This window comes from Maniola hyperantus, chromosome 12 (genome assembly GCF_902806685.2).
Source record: "Maniola hyperantus chromosome 12, iAphHyp1.2, whole genome shotgun sequence".
Classification (NCBI taxonomy): Eukaryota; Metazoa; Arthropoda; class Insecta; order Lepidoptera; family Nymphalidae; genus Maniola; species Maniola hyperantus.
The window spans coordinates 10,136,635-10,159,076 of NC_048547.1; the positions used below are offsets into that span (position 1 = coordinate 10,136,635).

General features: G+C 38.0%; 3 protein-coding genes across 6 annotated transcripts in view; 2 read left to right on the top strand and 1 right to left on the bottom strand.

The window, feature by feature from the left end:
* Nucleotides 1-12,322, top strand: part of Tusp (WD40 superfamily protein Tusp) — a 36,836-nt gene extending 24,514 nt beyond the window's left edge. Inside the window, exons 11-15 of one of the 2 annotated variants that reach the window (XM_069502258.1) lie at nt 84-1,782; nt 2,653-2,860; nt 3,420-3,570; nt 4,432-4,632; nt 5,349-12,322. In XM_069502258.1, coding sequence (XP_069358359.1) covers nt 84-1,782; nt 2,653-2,860; nt 3,420-3,570; nt 4,432-4,632; nt 5,349-5,465 — 2,376 coding nt within the window. In that variant the 3' untranslated portion in view covers nt 5,466-12,322. The remainder of the gene's footprint in view (nt 1-83; nt 1,783-2,652; nt 2,861-3,419; nt 3,571-4,431; nt 4,633-5,348) is intronic. The other variant, XM_069502259.1, reaches the window with a different exon arrangement.
* A 471-nt stretch (nt 12,323-12,793) lies between these two features.
* LOC117987283 (RWD domain-containing protein 1) lies at nt 12,794-17,957 on the bottom strand. Of its 2 annotated transcripts, none has more exons than XM_034974248.2 (5): nt 17,760-17,957; nt 17,487-17,689; nt 16,292-16,435; nt 15,299-15,485; nt 12,794-14,730 (listed from the first exon to the last, which is right to left on the bottom strand). In XM_034974248.2, the coding sequence occupies exons 1-5, from the start codon at nt 17,827-17,829 to the stop codon at nt 14,624-14,626; spliced, it is 711 nt and encodes a 236-aa protein (XP_034830139.1). In that variant the 5' UTR covers nt 17,830-17,957; the 3' UTR covers nt 12,794-14,623. The 2 variants fall into 2 exon arrangements, with proteins under 2 accessions (XP_034830139.1, XP_069358388.1); XM_069502287.1 differs by having other exon boundaries at nt 17,870-17,939.
* Nucleotides 17,958-19,744: 1,787 nt separating this feature from the next.
* On the top strand, nt 19,745-22,353 carry LOC117987282 (BRISC and BRCA1-A complex member 1-like). 2 transcript variants are annotated; one of them, XR_011237396.1, is made up of 3 exons: nt 19,745-19,970; nt 20,076-21,743; nt 22,282-22,353. XR_011237396.1 is itself a non-coding variant. In XM_034974247.2 (2 exons), exons 1-2 carry the CDS (start codon nt 19,924-19,926, stop codon nt 20,860-20,862), a joined length of 834 nt encoding a protein of 277 aa, XP_034830138.1. In that variant the 5' UTR covers nt 19,745-19,923; the 3' UTR covers nt 20,863-22,353. The 2 variants fall into 2 exon arrangements, 1 of the variants encoding a protein (XP_034830138.1); XM_034974247.2 differs by having other exon boundaries at nt 20,076-22,353.
* The last annotated feature ends 89 nt before the right edge of the window (nt 22,354-22,442 follow it).

Here is a 22,442-nt window from a genome sequence, read left to right on the forward strand (position 1 = left end):
TTACTATCCACGTAAATCTTAAAACATAATTTTCATTGCCATAGATTTTACAGCAAATTTATATAAATATGGTTCAATTTCAGGAGGTCCGGTTAGTTGAAGTAACATCAAATATTTGGGGAACAAAGTTCAAAATGCATGGATTGGCTAAAAACGTACCGGCGAATCTCGGCCAAGTCACATACAAGACGTCCTTACTACACTTGCAGCCGCGACAAATGACTTTAACGATAACAGAACTAAGAGATGACTATCCCGTCGGTCCTGATCCTACTTTTAACCCTAACATATTTTCAGAAGACGAAGAAGAGGTGTTTTCAAACAGTGAAACAAACTCTCCATCGCATATAAATAATAACATTAGGAAAAAATTCAATCCGCTCATCGTGAACGACAGAATGACTAATACGAATAACATAATAAATCAATCTGAAATATATTCGCCCAATAATAACTCAAATCCATCCTTAGCCAGAGCCGAGTCCTACGATGAATTCCCTTTTATAGATACAAACGACACTATGAATAATGTGGGAGAAAATGTTTACAATCCAAATTCCGTTCGGCATGCTGCTCAAACGACAGAGAGACGCGTAAATAATACAGCCGCAGTGTCAAATCGACACGCCATATCGCCATTGAGATGTGAAAGTTCCGTTCCTACTTTACAGTCACCCAAGAACGCAGTGGCACCGACGGATATCATATTCGAACGGCCGTCTCCGCAGACGGTCACGTGTGGAGGAAGAGGAGATTTCTGCGGAGGCAGAAGCGATTATAGCGTAAGGGATAGCGGTTCACTCAAAGGAAATCTGTCCAATATTGAACAACAATCGTTCAATCTAAACCTTAGCATAGAACCTAGTAGGCAGGTCACCATAAAAAAGTGCGACAATCATGTCACAGATAACTGCTTATCGAAATTACGAAAGAACATTTGCAGTAGGGGCGAGTCTTCCTTTGAAATGAACGCACGGATACTTAAATCCCTGTGCAATAAGAATTACGAGCACGAGGTGCATCCCGACGCTATGACTAAACGTACGGATACCTTAAAGAATGTACAAAAGAGCGAGGACCTGAAATACATTGACGAGGAGACTCCTGTGGACACGAATATAAACAATGTAACGGACAAAGTTCGCGAGAGCAGGGTGCAGAGAACGACAACCGTCGTGCCTATCAGTCCAGTATGTGCGAATATTCCCGTGTACGACACGATGACGCGTAGCTGCAGCGTGGGCTACTTGGACCTGGTCGACCCCCAAGTGCTACACGCTCAAGTCAGTCTGACCGCTCTGCGCGGCGAACACCCTCGGCGCCTCATATTAGTCAACAATAAACGCCAGCGCCGTCCGCGACGCTATTTAAAATCGAACGATAGTAAACAGATAGAATGTTTCAAGACCCCTAGTTTAAAGAAATGCGGGAAGTCGAAGAGTTTGGACTCGGGAGAGTTGTCGATAACCGCGGAGAAGGGGAAGAGGCAGACAAAAGTGGAATTTAGCGCAAAGAATGATGTTTCAGCGAACTCTAGCAGTAGGTATAACAGCACGGGGGAGGACAACAGCGGGACGAGTACGGAGGAAGGTCGCGTGCGGCGCTCCCGGCGGGACCTCGTGACGTGCACCGCGTGTCGTGGCGTGGTCAAAGGCGAGCGGCGCGACTCGGATGCGCCTTTCGTGTGCGCGACGTGCTGCGCGCCCGCGCCGCCTGCGCCGCGCGCAGCCGTCGCGCCAGTGCCGCTGACCGACAGCGACTCCGACTACAGCAAGTATTATAGTTAGTAGTAGATGCTTTCTCTCACCCGCCCACCCCGTACTTCACCGGTGAGACAGACGCGATTCGATTTCGCAGCTAACCGAATTAGACTCGAGCACTTCGCTTTGCAAACACGCATGTACTTACTTAATAGTTTCTTTGCGGATTAGCCTGCTTCACTCGATCACGGCGTAGCTCTACCGATAGGCTTACTCGGGCCAATAAGCTCAAACAGCACAGCCGAGTGATTTGCACTACGCACAACAATTAAAGCATCTTATTTTATCAGAATGTAAATGGCTGATCTAGTAAATCCATCAATGACTGAACTTCCGAAGCAAGTTAGAAAGCAATGTAGGTTTAGATATTGAGCGTCCAAAGTATTAATTATTAATTTGCTGGAATAGAAACGTAGAATATCTTCAAGCGGCCACAGTCTCTGCTCATACATAAGACCTGAAGTGCAGCGGGGCTCGCTTATCAGCGTTGCGCGACAGTCACATTCAGGGTTTGTCAAAGCAAATGTGAGCAATCTTTTATCGTGAACTTTTAAGACCATGGGTACAATGTAGGATTCATTTTTTTTGACTGCTGAGAAGGCACTTAGGCAGTAGTGGGTACTGATTTTGGGTCAATGTTGATCTGTATCTGTACCTTGTAACAGTGCAGACCAGTTGGTACGCACTGTTACAAGGTACAGAAGGCACTGTTACAGGTCACAGCTCACTTGTCAACCATTTTCCCCAGATAGTTTCCCCGACTTGGGTGTCCAGTTTACGGTTTACACATTACTAATTCATCGAGATTCGTGACTCTCGCGTAACGTAATCGAGTCGAGCTCTGCACGGCTTCCTGGGACCAATAAGCTATAACATGGCACTCACTGGGTAGGTTCTCTGGAGCAGCTGGCCCTGCGGCTGCTGGCGTCTCGGTCGTCCAAAAGGAGCGGCGCGGGCGCGGGCGCGGCGGCAGCGGCGCGCGAGAGCAGCTCGGCGCCCGCTTCGCCGCGGCTGGCGCGCTCGGCCGCGTCGCCCGCGCCCTCCTCGCCAGCGCCGCGTGCCTCGCGCCGGCAGCGGTACTCGTCCGCATCGCCTATTAGGTACCTATTCTTTAAATTTTAGTTAGCTGAATAAAAATAAAAAACCTACTCAAATAAACGCGTGTAGGTACCTAAGCGACGCGATTTGTCATGCCTTCTGGAGTTAGGTTTTCACTCGTATCATGATTTCACTGTTAGTTCGCAGTAACAATATTCTATGGGTCGCGCAAAGTGCGCCTCTTTATTTAAAATCAAACACACATTCAAGCCTCCTTAGTTTACAACAAGTGTTAAGTTACAAAACAATTCGCATAAAATCCGTGACTATGGTAAAGTTAGTAGGTAGAACAGCAAAAATTCTGGTTCTATGCCATGTCTTGCTATGCCATAGTATCACTGATGAACCTCAGTCGTACATTCGGATTACTGAATATCGTAAACATACGATATTCTTCGTGTGTCGTCTCCATACGAAGGTTGGCAATCATTAGGGTTATTTTCAAATTTCGATACCACTGCCTAAATAGAGTAGGTATGCTCTTCCCAAACGTACAATATCGTAGTTACTAAAGAAGTACCTACCTACTTAATATATTTTTTGAGTTTTTCTATTTTTCAGACAACTGCTCAACTCACCTCTATTGAATCGAAGAAGGAACAAGAAGCTCTCCGAAAGCTCCGACGATGAATACTCAAACGGCTACAACGAAGTCAACAGCAAGAACTACAGAGATCTCGAAAGCTTCCAGAAGGCACAGCTGAGAAATAAGGTTAGTTTCATTCATCATTCAACAGATTAATACTACATCAATGATCTCAACTCTCGCCGGACCACTATTCAGTCTCCTTTCAGAATGAAATAGCCACCACGGTGGCTTTCCAAGTGCAGATTTCACAGACATTAGTCTAATGCATGCATGTTTCCTCAGGAATCAGGATATTTTACTGCACCGTTAGTACTTACGTAATATTTAATTAATTAAAACGCACATATAGGTACTTACATCCGAAAAGTTCGAGACTAGTGGTGTATGTCCGGGGTCGATTCCGGAGCTCCCCTAATAGAAGGCCAAAGCATTAACCATTACGCTATCACCACTTTTTATTTTTTAGATTCATTAGTCATTACTTAGGTAGGTATAGTACGCGACAGGTTGAAATGGGGAGGGAACGCTCCGCACACCCGCACAGCCCCCGCGCTAACCCGGTGACGTGCGAGTGTGCGGGGTCCCCCCCCGCCTCATACTCCGATTGCCATCTCGAACTATCACGGACTACTTATAAGTGTAGGTAGGTATAGATTTTTAGACTGCGCGTGGCCATAACGTGCGCCTCCAACTATCAAGAAAAAAAAGGATTCCAACTATCAAGATTAATAATATCATTTTAGTAGGTATCCCTTGATGAAATAATCTTGGAAAATTAATATAATGAAAATATATAGTAATTAGGTACAAGTATACAAATAATTCACGCGTGGAATGGTGCCAAGAGTACTGGCTGCATTTCCGCACTGGACAGCCAGACTGATCCGTTGCGCAAAGAATGAGCCAGCCCTTCTGTCACCAGATGAGGCAATAATCGCGGAGAAATGTCCCGTAAAAATCTTTCCAAAATTACTTTATCTTCAGCTTAAGCGTGCTGGGGGCAACATGAGCGTGGCAACAGCGTCCACTGCCGCCGAGGGTCGCAGTAACACGCGGCGGCAGCTGGTGATGCACAACAAGGCGCCAATGTGGAACGAGAACAGCCAGGTCTACCAGCTCGACTTCGGCGGCCGCGTCACGCAGGAGTCCGCTAAGAACTTCCAGATCGAGTACCACGGCAAACAGGTAGAGTCTAAAATGACTACGGCAGCACAAAGTGTCCAATGCAACTCTTAGAGAAGTTGTAAAGACATGTACCTATTCACCATGCGCCAGAGGGCACGCAGCATGGCCGGGACGCGAGCTACCTAGTACCTGTTCTCACATCCGTTTCCGCTCGTCTTGCATGTCACGCAGTGGTGAGACTACGGGCGATATGCCAACGTAAGGCGTGATGCCGCGCCGCGATGGCCGCGCATGTGTAAATGATGGTTTAAGGAATTCTGCAACAGGTGTAACACTTCTAAGACCGGAAACAGGCCCAGGAAGAAAAAATCCGGCCAAGTGCGAGTCAGACTCGCGCACTGAGGGTTCCGTAGGTACTCGGGTGTTTTTTTCGACATTTTGCACGATAAATCAAAAACTATTATGCATAAAAATCTGTTTAAGAATGTACACGTAAAGCCCTTTCATATGATACTTGGTATAGGTGGGTCCCACTTGGTATAGTTATCTTACTTTGAAAATTGAAAATACTATGTAATTATTATTTGTTCATGACCACAATGAATTGATGCTATAAGGGTTCCTTTTTTCCTTTTGAGGTACGGAACCCTATAACAATACAACATGCAGTGTGTACGTACCTACCTACTCAATTAGTAATTCTGCTGGTGTCCCTATATGTATAGGTGTACTATACATACCTAATTATAAAAAATTTAGAATGTTTATTTTTCTAGGTGATGCAGTTTGGTCGTATCGACGGCAACGCGTACACATTAGACTTCCAGTATCCGTTCTCAGCGCTGCAGGCGTTCGCGGTCGCACTGGCCAACGTGACGCAAAGACTCAAATGAGCACTCGCCGTCACTTCCAGCAAGCGGCTCCGCTCCTACGGCTTCTACAACCGCTGCGGGGCGTGATCCCAGCGAGGCGCGGCTGTATTGTGTTTATGCAATAGTACGGACTCTGTTTGTGAAGCAATTATTTCAGCAGCTCGACTGCGGTAGACTGACAGCTGTCACGATCGCAATCACCTCTGATTGGTTGACGATCGCTCACTATTGGCTACATTGCGTACGTAGGTACTTACTAGTTGTAATAAGAATACCGATTGTAATAATGATTGATGCAAATTTTCCGCAATCTACCAGCAAGTGCAGCACGAACCTGAAATCGAGGAATTTATCGTCAATGTTAATAAGGCTGAAGTGTTTCGACGCTCGAATTTTATCAATGTTGGTCTGGTGTACCTATACCTACCTAATCTCTAAGCACACCAGAGGCGGATTTGCAGTCTTGGCCGCTCTAGGCCCCAGGCCAGAGCCGCCCCTTTCCCAGCTCTCATCATATTAAAGACTAACTTATGCTCGCGACTTCATCAGCGTGGACCACATGAATTTCAAACCCCTATTTCACCCCCTTAAGGGTAAAATTTTCAAAAATCCTTTCTTAGCGTATGCCTACGTAATAATAGCTATCTGCATTCCAAATTTCAGCCCGATCCTTCCAGTAGTTTGAGCTGAGCGTTGATAGATCAGTCAGTCAGTCAGTCACCTTTTCCTTTTATATATTTAGACTACACAGTACTTAATGAATTTACTTTATTGTCAATTTTCATCGAAATCGATTCAGAAATTTAGTTAACATAGCTGGTACCTAGTTTGCAATATTTTTCGACCTTTCAGGGATAATTGCACATTCAAATAAAACATTTAAAACGGTTATCTGTATATATACAAAAGTCCTGACTGACTGATCTATCAACATACAGTTCAAACTTACGGACGGATCGGGCTGAGATTTGGCATGCAGATATCTATTATGACGTAGGCATCCGCTAAGACACGATTTTTGAAAATCTAACCTCTAAGAGGATGAAATAGGGGTTCGAAATTTGTGGGGGGGGAGACACACATTTTACCACTTTGGAAGTGTCTCTCGCGCAAACTGTTCAGTTTAGAAAAAAATGACATTAGAAACCTCAATATCATTTTTGAAGATCTATCATATCATACTCCACACGTATAGGTTTGATGAAAAAAAATATTTTTTGAGTTTCAGTTCTAAGTAGGTGACCCCCAAAATTTATTGTTTTTGTTTCTATTTTTGTGTGAAAATCTTAATGCGATTCACAGAATACATCTACTTACCAAGTTTCAAAAGTATAGCTCTTATGGTTTCGGAAAAAAGTGGCTGTGACATACGGACGGACATACAGACAGACAGACAGACATGATATTATACATTTATAAGGGTTCCGTTTTTTGCTATTTGGCTACAGAACCCTAAAAAATCTATAGCATCCATTAGCATCTTTAAAATTCATCGGCACCGTAATAATCGTTTTTTTTTATATCACGTAGGTATAAGTTTTGTAGTGATCGCTCTATATTAGTTTTCTCAAGGATTTACTTTATTAATCGCGATTTTTCAAACAGAAATTATTTAAATCACACAAACACTCGGACATACATCCTATACCCTACGCTATACCCTATCTGTATTGTTTTGCCAAAATGTATCGCGTAAAGTTTTATGGTCTCGTTTTGGTCCGTCCCTCCTGTTGTTTATGAATAGGTTTTCTGTACCATGTGTGTTCGAACGCAACATGAGACCTCATAGTAACATTTGTGAATATGGGTTGTAAGTGTTTACGCTTTTGCCTTTCTCGATCCTTGACCTATTGTTTCGTTCACGTAAAAACAATGATCTATTGTCCTTTTATTGGTTGCTTACGCACTTTCTATTAGTGATTTTTCTTGAACTTATTGATTATTTATATAAGTTCAAGTTAGTTATAAGTATTAATACGATGCATTGCAGAGCGGCCGCCCCTAATATGTGGCCGCTCTAGGCTCGGGCCTATTGTGCCTAAGGGCAAATCCGCCACTGAAGCACACAGACGGTAGGTGGAGGCCTCAGATGAATAATTCTAATAATTATTCTATAGAATAATTCATCTGAGGTGGAGGCATTAAGACACAATAACAATTTCTCCAATTTTCGTTGGTACGATCTATTTCTTGCACGTACTTACAATTTTTTCGTACGTTTGTACCGCACAAACGTACCTACAAAAAATAAATTAAATTTAGGTAAATATAGTTGGTCGTCTGCCTTAACCAAAATTCAATTTAGCAATCCTCGATGTAAGATTTGAGCAGATAATAATGGATGTCAGTCTATATACCTCCTACTTGTTCCCATCTATAATGTTTTCCTGTTGATTTTGTGGTCGATTGTAAAATATCTATTAATAGATAGGTAGATATTTTAAGAAATTAAGATGAGTTCGTATCAGAATTAGATATATCTATCGGCTGAAGAATGTAAATAGCACTCTTGTACTGTCGTTGTGCCATATTATTTCACAAAATCATTAATAGTTTTTTGCCGCGGGCTTCCCGAAGCGAGGCTGGGGATCTCAAGTAGCACTCGCGTTGATTTGCCACGCCCGCACGTGCACCTGTTCACTGACTCAAACTCAGCAGAACTTTAGTAGGCAAGTTTTTTTATATATGCTTACGTATACGTGGCTTTAGCACGACAGTACGAAACTACGTTCTATTTTTTATCGAGGAAAATGCGCGATCAGATCCGGCAGGGCAGTGTTGATCGGGTTTGAGAATATAACAAATTCTTGACAGGAGCGGTGTGATATATTAGGTAAATAAAACTGTTTCAACTTTCAAGTTTCAGTTGTTCACAAAAAGGCCGCCGCATATTCAGTCCTTCCTGAATATCCTGAAGCTCTGCGTTCTCACTTTACACATACAGTACGCGACAGATCGAGATGGCAATTGGTGTGATAACACCCGCACAGCCACTACGCTAACCCGGTGTGCGCGAGCGCGGGTAGTGTGCGGGTCGCGTATTACCGTCACTTTAAGGTGTCTAGTTAACCTAGTTAGTTAATGTATATTGTTAGGTCTAGTAATAAAAAGTACTTTCCGCAAAGGTGATGGAGATGGAGCTATAATATGTTACAAAATAGCTCTATCTCTTTCATTTGTAATTTGTATGATTTTGGAATGGTTGGTTACCCATGTTACTAGTTTTTGAACGTGGCCTTCTCTTCCTTTGTAAGGTAAGTGTAGGTATGATATCAAGACCTGGTGACCACAAATTGTTGTAATATAGGTAGGTACGTACTTTAATGTGCAGTAAGTAATTGTCATGAATTTAAAATGATAGGTATTAATTTTATTTATTAGTGTTGTTGCACGAAAAATTATCATTAAAATTATATTATACACAGTGTTAATTGTTTAAGACTAAATGTTCATACCTATTAATATACTGGGTCGTTTGTTTTTATCACACTTTGATTTTGGTTTATTAGCCTATATAGCAATTAAAATAAGTTGAAAATCATGAACAAAAATAATGTTTCATGGTTAGTAAAGCTCTGGTTTCCTACAATAATGGTGCCAAAGCACAAAGCGGCCGTTCGTAAGACTGTGCATTTGTCTTTCTCTGGGAAACCCTCCCTATACTTACCTTGTTCACTGAGTCGAGCTAACATGGGGCGCTCTCTTTCTTATACAATAGGGTCTTGGACTGTAGTAATAAAATGATGATTTTTTGTATAGTGGTAGTTTATGGGGCTAGAATTCATTATTAAAGAGAAAAATATTTTTTATGTTAAAAATTTGAAAACTATTTATCGTTTACGCATTGTCATTGACCGTTTTCCGTTGCAGGCGTGACGTTAATAATTAATTATATTAAAAATATAAAAATCATGATTTTTTTAAATTATTCTTTTTGATAATGAATTCTAGTCCCATAAACTACCACTTTGCAAAACATCACATCATTTTATTACTACAGTCCAAGGCCCTATTGTATGGAAGTGAAAAGGGTGCACAATGATTGTGATTGGTCAGTCGGTAGTGTGGCCATTGACCATTCCATAAAAAAATAAAGGTGCTTTTATATTGCTCACTACAAAACAACTTAAAGATTTACTTTTTTTCGTGCCTTCGCCTGTGCGGTATCGAGATAAAATTAATAATTGATTATTGCAAGTAATAAATAAAACATTGGAAGTTTAAAACAATCCAGTTCGCAATCCGAGTCAATAATATAACAATAATCAGCCCAAGAAACATGCCAAGTTTTTTTTAAATTCAGGTACAGGTTAGTAGGTACTTGACTACAATTTCACTAGGTGGTAAGTAATGATGCAGTCTAAGATGGATGCGGGCTAACCTGGAAAGAGTGTAAATGTGCAAATCCCTTTGGTTTCTACGCGGCATCGTACCGGAACGCTATATCGCGGTACAGCTTAGCCGGTAGAGTGGTAACTAGCCAAGACCGAAGCCTACCACCAGACAAAAGTTACGAAAAAAAACAATGTAGTTTGATAACCGAGCCATGGCCCAGGTCAACGTAAAATCGAAAACCGGGAATAAAAGTAAGGAGCGCCAAAAGACAGGTCGGTACCGCACAAGATGTACCTATTGGTCGCAAAATGAACTTGCCTTATGTCCGTTATTTGCAACCAATGATGCGCGGTTTCATACTTTCCTATTAGCTCGTTTCCTTGAACAAGGTATAAGAAACCACACCATCTTATTTCAATAAAAAATGTTTTTAGATACGGTATAGGTAGACACTTGCCGGCCGTAATGTGTCGGTACTACTATCCTAGGAAACAAGTCCTTTGATCATACCATATTAGGTAGGTACGTAGATATTAAGTAAATGTCCAATTTCAATAATAAATATATTTGAAAATATTACAATAAAACTTATAGCCTAGCCTTGTCTAATTACTATAAAAATCATGCCCGCGTGGGATGGTGCCAAGAATACTGACTGCATTTCCGCGCTGGACAGCCCAGGCTGATCCGATTCGCAAAAAATGAGCCAGCCCTTCTGTCACCATGTGACGCTATCTCGTATATTTTTTAGTTTAAGTGACTAAGACTTCTAAGACTCCATGGCTCCAGGGTCTCCACGGCAAACGGGACAAAAATGTAACTCTCGATAAGAGAGGCATACAAAGGTATATAACATTTTTAACCAAATATTTTGGGGAATTCGCAATTTTGTTTATGTACCCGTACCTTTTTGTGTAAGTATAATGCAGGCGCTAAAGTAACAAAGGACTGGATGTTGTGTTATAGGTACATTGAACAATTTGTTGCTTATTACTAGGTATTAATGTGTCTTGTGTAGGTTAAAGACGTACTAATTATCTTAATATGAATTGTAATAGTTTATGTTTTAATCTATTTCATAGGTACCTATTACGCAGGAAGTAGGTATATCGTAAACTTATCCACAAATTGTAATATTATAGTGCATACATTTTGAGAACACACTCGCCATATTTGCTGTACTGTCTCAATTGTCATGTCAAAAGTAGGATTTTAGTCGGGTAACCCATACTTTGATATAACAGGTGACACATAGAGCAAATGTAGCAAGTGCGTCCTCAAAATGTATGCAATAGTCCGTACAAAATGGGTTCTCACGTGCAATTTTAACTTTATGTGTCAACTGTAATCTCAAGAGTACGGTTCGCTTTTAAAATAAGGACTAAAATCGTACTTTTTACATGACAGTTACAATGGTACAACATTTAAACAGTTACAACATATAAAGTTAAAATGGCGCGTGAAAACTCATTTTGTACGCATTAAACCTACCTATATTAGGTATTGATTTGTCTACACTGTCCGCAATACGCAGTACTCTACCCCAACATGGGGTTTATTACAAACTCCATTTTATCACAAAATCTAGTGAAAATAACATTATGTTTTCAAAATCGGCAAAATGTATTTTACAAATTTAGACATAGGTACTTATTTGAATCTACGACTACTTAGGTATAGTCCGTACAAAATGACTTTTCAAGCGCCATTTTAAGTCTATGGTGCAACTGTCATGGCAAAAGTACGGTTCAAATAGGGACTAAAATCGTACTTTCGTAAATTAAATCGTATAATCGTAAATTTCACACGTAAAGTAAAAAGCCAGTCAGACTCACCCACAAAGAGCTTTAAAAGAAACGTTTGGTTATTTGCTTTGGCTTAGTCAACGTTTGCAGTTTCAATTTTTCAGTATTAGGCCACAGTACCCTCATATAAAAAAATTACCTACCTATACATATCTATGGTTAATTAATACTATATGAATCTTAATTTATTATTTATTTTTAGTAGTACATACATGTATATAATATTAAAAACCTAATATTTCTTTTATTAACCTATGGTGTCGTGCAATGTAGTTAAGTTTATTTAAATTAAAATAAGATATAGTCCGTACAAAATGACTCCTCACGCGCCATTTTAACTCTGTGTCAATGGTCACGTCAAAAGTACGGTTAACCTTTAAAATAAGGACTAAAACTTGGACTAAAATCATACTTTTGACATGAAATTTGACACAAAAAGTTAAAATGGCGCGTGAGGAGTTAAATTTTACGCGTTATAGTTACGTTGATTGGGTCGTTCGCATTTATTGACGCATAACATACTATGTTAGGAGTATTTATTTAATCTATGTTAGCTGATAATATTATAATGTGATGTAAGAGCTAGTGATTTGTTTTGTTTGCTCAAATAGTTGTTTTTTTTACTGGAATGTTGAGGTACCTATGTGTTAGTTATGTCAAAGCGCTTTTTACATAAAATACTATGTGTTGGTTGTAAATATCTATAGAGAAAGTGTAAATAAAACTATTCTCTGAATAAAACAATGTGTTTTATTACAATTAACAACTTATTATAAAAGATCACACATAGTTATTTACTCTATTAAATTTTAAACAAAAAAATTGTCTGGATAAGAGAAATGAGACTTTGTTATCGGGAAGGAATTTTCCTTCAATTATTTACAAATGTTACTGCTTGGCCACAAGTTTAGCGGCGCGACGAGCGAAGCCTCATAGAACTGAGAATAAGGCTCTTCGATGGCGAAGCTGATGGCTTCCGGTAACGATGCGTGGTCATGCTTTATACGTTTCTATGCCTACATTAGTTTTTGCCGCTCGCCGCACCGCGCAATGATTTCGTTTACAAGTCACAGCGGAAAGTTTCCATTTTTACCGAAATTTCCAAACGACTCATACACGAAGGGTTCCGTAACATCGCACAAGATATTATATTTAAATCTTTTATGTAGAACACTGCAAGTGAATGACGGACTGCGCTATCTATATGTGATTTAGTAAATTTTTTTTTCGTGAACACATTTTGATGATGTGGCCTAAGATCGGACGCGTTTGCTTAGAAGGTGCCTATTCACTCTTCATAAGCTTATCTTTATATGCATAGGCAATGATTCCATAGCCAAGCTATACCCTGGCAAAGCTTTTAGTTCTAAAATTATTTCTTAAATGGTAGAATAGAAAATTCGTAATCGTTTATCACTTGAGGCGCGCGCCGTCCTATTGTCATCGCTCGTGCGATGATGCGTGCGTCCGAAGAAAATGATCGCGCGTCCCGTGCATTCAAACAAACTGTGTTCTACTGAATGTCCTATTGAAGATCGCGCGATCATGCGATGCGTTCATATTGTATTTCATCGCACGATGAAATCGCATCGCATCATCGCACGAGCGATGACAATAGGACGGCGCCTGAGGAGGGTAAAACTAAATTTTATTTTCATTCACGCTTTTCGTGTTCGGGAGATAACACACGATTTTTTCAAAAATTTAAATATGCCTCTGTGTAATGGTAATAGGTAAGTACTGTACGCTTAGTAAATTGTCAAGCTTACAGCTCTGATTTGTTCATCTTAAAATGACACAGTCGAACAGACAGAATGAAAGGGTTCCTCATTTTACTATGGAACCCTAAAAAAGTATATGATTTTGGAGAATTCTCCTTTCGTACATCATCTCCGATTAAACCGTAAAATCAACAACAGAGTACTACATTTTATGACGTTTTTATATTACCATTACTTTGTTCCATGTGTTTATTTAAATGCTAACAAATAACATATTTGTAAAGCTTTTCAATTACCTTATATTTAGTTGCATCGAACAAAATTAACTGTAATATAGATGCTCTATTTCATGAAGTCGGTTTAGCTGTTTGTGTGCGCTGCACATTGTTTTAGTGTGAGTGGCGCAGTCTCGACCGCGACTGTTTAGACTGTTAACGCTTATTGATACACCCACTATTACAACCAGGCCGAGCTGACTTGGTCACGTGAACCCGATGATTAGTGGAACACTAAATAATTGTTTTAGTGTTCCACTAATCATCGGGTTCAACCGACCGAACCGAATTTCCAACTGAATTTCGGCAACGGCGGTCGATTTCAGCCATGTGCACAGGATTTATTACAGTGCGCAAACACAGGTGCACTCTCTATTCTTTTACTATCACGGCGCGTTACCTACAGCGGCAAGAGTTGTCGACGACTCCCGACCCTTCGATCTCATAAGAGAGATTAGAAATAAAGAATTTACGCGATAGAAACAGAGGTGTCTGTTAAACATTAGACTGCAGTGCGATGCGAGCTGAATTGCACTTTATTGCGTCGTAACAAACAGTCGCTATTTATTTAAACGTCTGCGATTGAGCCTTCTGTACCTGTTAGGTATCTACTATTGAGTGTTCTGTGCTACAAATCAAGGCCGAGCGGACTTCATGAAATAGAACAAGTAGGTATATTGCATTTTTGAGAACACACTCGTCATATTTGCTCTATGTGTCAACTGTCTTATCAAAAGTATGATTTTAGTCCTTAATCTAAGGGTGAGGTCTATAGAGCGCGCTCTGGCTTGGCTTAGACTTAAGACAGAGAAAAAACGAGGCAGAGCTATGTCTCTCACATAAACCTGTCTCGCTTTAACTCAATCTTAAGTCTGAGCAAAGTCAAAGTGCGCTCTATAGATCTCAGCCTAAGGGTAAAACATACTTTTGATATGACAGTTAACACAAAGCAAATCTGGCAAGTGTGTTCTCAAAATGTATGCATTATACCCGTTAAGGCCATGTTTGCATTGTTTGCGCAACTGAGAGCGCGAGGCTGTTTGTTAATCGCTTTCGCTCTGCCCCGGCACGTAGTCCTCGTCGTCATCATCTGAGATCTCCAAATCATCCAAGTCTTGAAACAATGATTCATCCACTTTGACTGCGTCGCCTGTAAAGTACAATAGTATCTTTTTTTTAACTATATAGGCATAAGCTTGATGCAAACACACCAAGGTGATGATGCAGCAAAATGGAGAGTGCCTGCCTAGAAGATGCCTATTTACTCTTGAATCACTCTTGACTCATTTTGAATGTCAAAATAATGTAGCAGGCACTGCAATAGATAAGACTGAAAACGATATATCAGGAATTTCAATGCTGGAAGATAAGCAAACAATATCAAGAAATTCTAACCGTGATTGAGATGCAGTTTGGAATACCACCAGTTTCAAAAACTTCACTGTTGATGACGAAATTTTTGATATGTATTTTTTTTAGAATCTAAGTGATTGGTAATTTTACCGGTTCTGCAATTTTTGATATACTGTATTAAAATTTTATTTTGTAATTTAGACCATATCTTGGAATACCTATTTTGATTTAAGTTGGAACAGTATGGTATTTGTGTCTACTGTAAAGTGCTAAAGTTTCATCACATTTGGACCAGGGATTTTTATGTAACGTAACACAACGAGTAAACAGACAAACTGTAACAGTTTTATAATTGTAGATCTCACCATCATCAAGGAATTTGAGATCAGATTCATTAAGAGTGGTGTCCCTCAGGAACAACTCTTTGCCTGTCAATTTGTTCTTGTCTTTTCCTTCCTTCTCCCTTTTGGCGGGAATACCCATTTCAATTTCAAACTGCTTTCTCCACGCTAGGAACGATTCTACCGTCACTCGTGTGCCTTCAAACCTTTTCTGGAAACAAGAAAAACACCATATCATTAGGCTACATTTTGTCCTGGAAAATCAAACAGGATTTAAAAAAAACCGAAAATTACGCTAGCGATGTCGCGAGCGTCATCATACCATATTATGAATGCGAAAGTGTGTTTGTATTTCCTTCAATCACGCCGCAACGGAACAACGATTCAATGTCATGTTTTGCATAGATATAGATAAAAAAGCCTCAGAGAGTGACACAGACTACTTATTGCAAAAAATCAAACAGGATTTTCAAAAACTTAAATCCATATGGCCAAAGTCATGGGCAGCAGCTAGTCTATTATATGTATAATAAATATTCTACCCTAACCCAATCTACTATCTGATTTCTTTTCTAAGTAGCCTGTACCCGTAGTACAAGATTTTACGTCTCACCAAACCAAACCAAATTCGAGAGTCGAAATACTTCCGCGTTACAGTAAAATGGATCTAAACAGCCTTGAATTGAAGTCAAATATTCAATGCCACTGATTTTAATTTCGCAATGTTTCCGCTTGGAGCGCTGGCTGTAGAAGTGTAGACAAACTTGAGCTTTAAAACAAGGCATTTAAGATCCAGTTTACTGTAACGCGGAAGTATTTTGACTCTCGAATTTGGTTTGGTTTGGTGAGACGTAAAATCTTGTACTACGGGTACTGGAAGAGTTTTCAATTGTATTTGGTATGGTGTATAATAAAGTAATATTTTCATTTTCATGTCACAACATCCTACCTTCAACAATTTGCTAAACATGCTCAGACTGATTGCAGATCACACAGATAAAAAACAATACTTCCTACCTGTTCTGCTTCTTCATCAGCTTTCTTCTTAGCAAGAACCACTTCCTCCCGCTCTCTCTGAATGCTGTCCCACTGCACATTGAGCCACTCCTGTCCCGTTGACACTAGTGTGAATATCATTACCATGCCTAGATTTTCTGTACCCTGAAATGTATAAGTCATTTTATAATGCTACAGCCATCTTTTTCTTTACCCTTTTTTTATTTATAAACTAGTGCTTGGCTGCAATCAGACCTGGTGGCAAGTTATGATGCAGCCTAAGATGGAGCACGCTTGCCTAGACGATGCCTATTCACTCTTGACTTGAAGGTACCCATATTATAATTGGAGGGGGAAACTGATGCTGGAAGGGTGTTCCAAATTAGAAATGAAGAGGCAAATTGCTTCATACATATCCGTGGAACTTCGACTATGTACGGGTGCAGACTTTGCCTGTACCTTGCAGTACGATAGTAAAAAGGTGAAGGAGGAACCAGGTTCTTCGGCACACTCGGAAATATATCCTGTAGAAGGTTTAAGGTGTATTGTTTTCATTTAATCTTTAACTATTATCAGCAATGATTGTTGTTTAAGTTTATGAACATGTTATTACTTAAAATAATACAAAAGTAGCTTTTCAGATAGTCCAACAAAATATGATTTTTGAGAAAAGAGTAAAAATTCTTAGCTTCTAAAATTATTTTTAAAAATAGTCTTCAAGCTTGAGCAGAAATATCTCTCTGTTTACTTCTGAGTGCTACCTTTATTTAAATATTAATTATTTAAATAATTTTTAATCTTATTTTTAGTATTGTGGCATAGATTATGCAATTACTTGTGATTTTTTAAAATATACCAGAAGATATAAGGAAGACAGACAAACAGTCAGATAGACCAGAACATATTCACCTCATGAACTTGGGAGAACTCAATTTGCTCAGCCACAAACCAAGTCTTATAAGTGGGAGGTTTGCAGCTTAGGCAATTAAGAAATTTATAATTTCTAGTTTTCTATGCTAGGCTTCGGCCATGTCTAGTTACCATCTTAAAAGCAAAGCTGTGCTGCCAGGTATTAAGCATTCTGGCCCAATGCTAGATAGGAACCAAAAAAGTATGAAGAGGGGAATAATAAAATCTCAGACAGAATCATTACTCAGTTTCAGTCAAGGCCTAACTTGAAGTAGAATAAAAAAATGAAATAATAAATGTGATTTACTTGTTCCATTAAATGCTTGTAAAGTTCATTTATGTCTACAATCTCGTCAAAACTTTCATCTGTGTTAATCTCAAGTACAGGCAACTCTTCGGGATATTTTGGTGTGTATGTGAACACCAACTCACATGCCAGTCCTTCACCATCGTCATATCCTTCCGACTTGATCGGTATACTGAACTTGTGCATCGGCTCTGTCTGTAAAACTGTAAGAAGTAAATAAGTACCTAAATAAATGATAACAAAAAATTTAATACATGGCAAATGATGATTTACTCTGCATATCTCCACAATAAATCGAGTCTAACGCCTCCACTTCACTGGTCTGTTCGTAATGGTAATCCATAGTTGATTCAGTATTTAAATACAATCCAAATTATAGGTACCTATTTAAAACATTTATATAAATAAATAAATCTACAATTTATAGGTTAGTTTCGCAAACAGCAGCAAACAGACTATGACCACAGACCAATAACGACTATGACAGTCGCAGAACACTGACATCTTAGATGAATGATTACCCTGACATGTACTCTGTGACTGACAGTTTTGTTCACAGACGTAGACTGAGTAAAAAATCTAGACAAAGGTACGTTTGCTTTCTCATTCACACTAAAAAGAGAAAACAGACAAAGTTACTAATGTGATAAACAGAGACGCAGCTAACCTATTTTTTATCCTTTAGTTGCACTTTGAGAATTCGTGGCGTCAATGTATTTCTCATTAGTTAACTAACTATTTACTCTTTTTCACATAAAAAACGTTTAATAAGTAATATTGTTGATCGGTTAGTACAAATATTGACTACTAAACAATGGTAATTGTCGTGTTATTCATCGTTATCGCTATCTCAGACGCGGTTACACAGTACATCAGTCTAGCTTTTTAACTCAGTCTACAGAACACTTTCTAGTTTTTTTTTTTTCAACCACCGTTTTCAACTGACTTTACGGCTTTGGATTCTAGCTCTTTGAGGCTAGTACCACGAATGTAATATATGAGCCGGACTCAGATTAAGAATCAAGGTAGATTTGGCATTAAAATAATAATACCTTGTTAGAGCTAGCTAGGTGTATAGAAAAGCTCTGAAGAGTGATAGAGATATACACACAGTTTTTTTGTCTTTGTCATAGTTTAGCTTTTTTACATATATGTCGGCGCGAAGGCGTTAATAGTTAATCGTAGTCATTTAAAAGTTAAATATTACCTTGTTAACCAAGTACTAAAATAGCCTCAGAGTTTGTAAAGTTGATTAATCATAGTGAACAATTGAAAGTGATGACGAATTGTTATTGTAAGCGAGTGATTACGCATGTTTTGGTATAAATACAGGCGGGCGACGTCTCAGGAGGCATTATTGCTTGAGAGGTCGTGCTGCTCGAACCTCTCGAGATTTGCAATAAAAGTAACGTTCAAACGAGTATTGTGGTTACATTCATAATGGATGAATATACTGAACACAGCATTGCTGACGTCACTCTTTTTAAATATGGCTCTGAAACTCTTCAGCCGTCATATATTTAATAAATTACTATCACAGAGGTTTGTTGGGCACGAACTAAGACGTGCCCAACAAACCTCTGTGATAGTAATTTATTGCGAATATAACGAGTTTTTATTTTGTTTTCTGTTTTAAATTTAGTATTGAAGGTGTATAGAAGCCATTTATGGTGCATTGCTGTGTAAAAGTTGTAGCGAACGCAAATTATGAAACTTGACATTGTTCTGAGGAGGTTATAAGTGTTCTGATTGATTTATGTATTATTTAATTTATTATTGTGACAAAATTTTATAAATATTTATATATATATATTTTTATTTTAAATAAGCAAATTTAAAAGAATAATTAAAAATACGTAAAATAATTCTAACATAATATTGCATGCCTTAGTACATAAGGTATTTGGCTGTACTTACCACAATGTATGACTAAGAACCATTGTAAGCCCAAATAAGCAATAAATAATTTGATTTGATTTAAAAAACGTTTAATACAAATATTGTTGATCGGTTAATACAAATATTGACTACTAAACAATGGTAATTCGTGTTATTCATCGTTACGTCGTGCTATCGCTATTTCATACGCGGTTACACAGTACTTATATCTACCTATTATTCTATCTACGATCTTTCAGAAGAAGAACAAAAAAAACATCCTACTCTATGGTTGTCAGTTGTCACCTTTTGTCGGTGGTTGTCACCATGTCCATGTTGTCACCGTGGTTTTCACCGTCAGTCGTCGTAAACCAAAAAAGATGGTTGTCGGCATAGATTAATATCACAGAGTACTTTGTAATATATGAAAATTAATATGTATACCTGAGTTGTCGGTGAGTTGTCGGTATCAAAGAGTTGTATTATATGAATGTGCCGTTGATTGTTATAATTATTATTGATTGGATTGATATCTTCTATAAAAATTATTTTATAAACAATGGATTCTCCAGACGTTTTTGCATCCCAAGAAAATAAGGACCCTTGGTTAGTTGTAATAATTAATTATACATACTAAGTTAAGTACTTATCGTATCTTTATTCCAACTTAAATCTTATGATATAACTGATAGAATACTTACCTATTTTCAGTTCCAATGTTAAACCCAAGAATACACTGAGCGACGAATTTGCAAATCTGCAAGAACAGGTTATAGCTAACTTCCAAAAGCCCAACTTGCCGAATGTTAACGTGCCAGAGAGGATTATTATTTGCCTGGATGTTTGCCATGATGATAAAAATTCAGTCTTTAGGCTAAATGATGGTACCACATACACGCGAATTAACATGTTGAAGAGAGTGTTAGATTTTTTTATATACTCCAAACATGCTATTAACAAGAAGACAGAATTTGCTTTGCTAGCACTAAAAGATTCAGAACCAAGCTTTCTGCAAAATTTTACTAACAATGTGAAAGACATTTTGAATGCTATTGACTATGTCAATAGTGAAGATAGTACATCTGAAAGCTTCGATTTCCAAAAAATCTTTCAAATATTAAAACAGGAAGTCGAAATCCCAGAATACAAGCAATCTGAATGTATGGTACCACCACCATATGTTGTACGTATGATAGTACTGTATGCTCGTTCAAGCTGTATTCCAGTTGTTCCTCAGGATGATCCCTATTTTGAATTTCTCAAGAAACAGTTGTACTTTTATATAGACATTTTATTACTGCACCAGAAAGAGTGTGCCCTTTATAAATGTGAAGAAGTTTATGATGCCCTTCAAGACTTGGATAATGGCTATTCATATGTCTTTGAAGTGTCAAGGAATGCTACTAAAATCCATGATAGTATAGTTAAATTGCTTGCACATCCTTTACAAAGACCTTTGCAGAAGAATGCAGACTATTCTTTTGGCTCTAGGTATTGACTAAAAAAAAAGTAGGAATATACCTTTTTAGTTCTTTATTTTTCCTATAAGTTCACGTCTTATTTTGTTAATACATACTTGTCAATCACATTATGGTTAAGCCTTGATAAAATCAGTTTGTGTAGCCAGATTTTTAGACTTAATTTATGTAATTAATATTACTGAATGACCTATATGAAATACAATATCGATTCTAATGTTATAAGCGTTAGTGTTGTTACCCTTTAACAGCCTATCTACAGAACCAATTTAGATGGAAGGTACAGAGATAGCTTGCATTTTAAAGACATGAAGGGTACTTTTTATCCCAGAAAATCAAGAGTTCCCACAGTTATACCTAAATGCTCATGAACACTGAGTATCATCTAGTTATTGATATAGTATAAATATAAATCAAAAGTGGTCTCATTGTAAAGGTATCCAAACCCAAGTAGGTAGACAATGTTTCTAGTGTATGAATGATTATATATAAATAATAATAAATTATATGATGAAGTAGGTAAATAAGCACAACAATTTTTTACAAGCTCAAGGCAAACATTTTTATTTAAAACAAAATAAAACTAATCAATCTATACATTTTCTAGTAAATAATAAAAAATAAAAGTATGTTGTAAAATAAATCTGAAAGAAAAAAATAATGATTTACTAATATAAATTTTGATCTTTGTTAATCTTTCTGTTAAAACATAGTTTTATTTTGTAATAAAGATTTGAAAGTTATTTAAAACATAGATATTAATTAATATAATCAACCATCACTATCTACATTTATTTTTATTACCAAATGTAAATTTGATCAAGTAAAAAGTAAATTGTGTAAACCATTTTATGTACACATTTCTGTATTTTACAATCTTCATTGTGTCGACCACAACTATGTTTATTGTACTTATGGCACATTTAACCATTAGAGAAAAAATTACTCATGAATAGCATATTATTTTATTCTACTTATCCATTTTCCAAAGCACAAAATCTAATAATTTTATTACATTCATTACTAATAGGTACTTAAGTATTAAGTAGGTATAGTATGCGATAGGTCGAAATGGCAATCGGGCTATGCGACTGCGGGACATTCGCACCCCGATTACCATCTAGACCTGTCATGTACTATACTTACTCAATAGTATTTAGTAATTAATATAAAATGCAAGGAATTGAAATTTTAGTAAAAATACTAATAAGATTGAATACACTCATAAATGACAAATTATATATATGACCATATATGTACATGGGTACATCATCATCATCATCATCAACCGACATACATCCACAGCTGGACATAGGTCTCGTGACTTCCACACACCACGGTCTTGGGCCGCCTGAATCCAGCGGCTTACTTCGACTAGAAATTGTACGTACCTAGTCTATTTTAAAGGCCGAACTTTTGACATGATAGTAGACCCATAGAGTTGAAATACACTCGCATGATTTGCGGCGAGACAATGAAGACTTGTATAAAAAGATTGTCAATTCTGCCATTGGACATTGCTAACAATAAAATTTATGAACTCTTTCCATATCACTTTCTAAAAGTATACTATGACTACGCAAATTATACAACATATAAA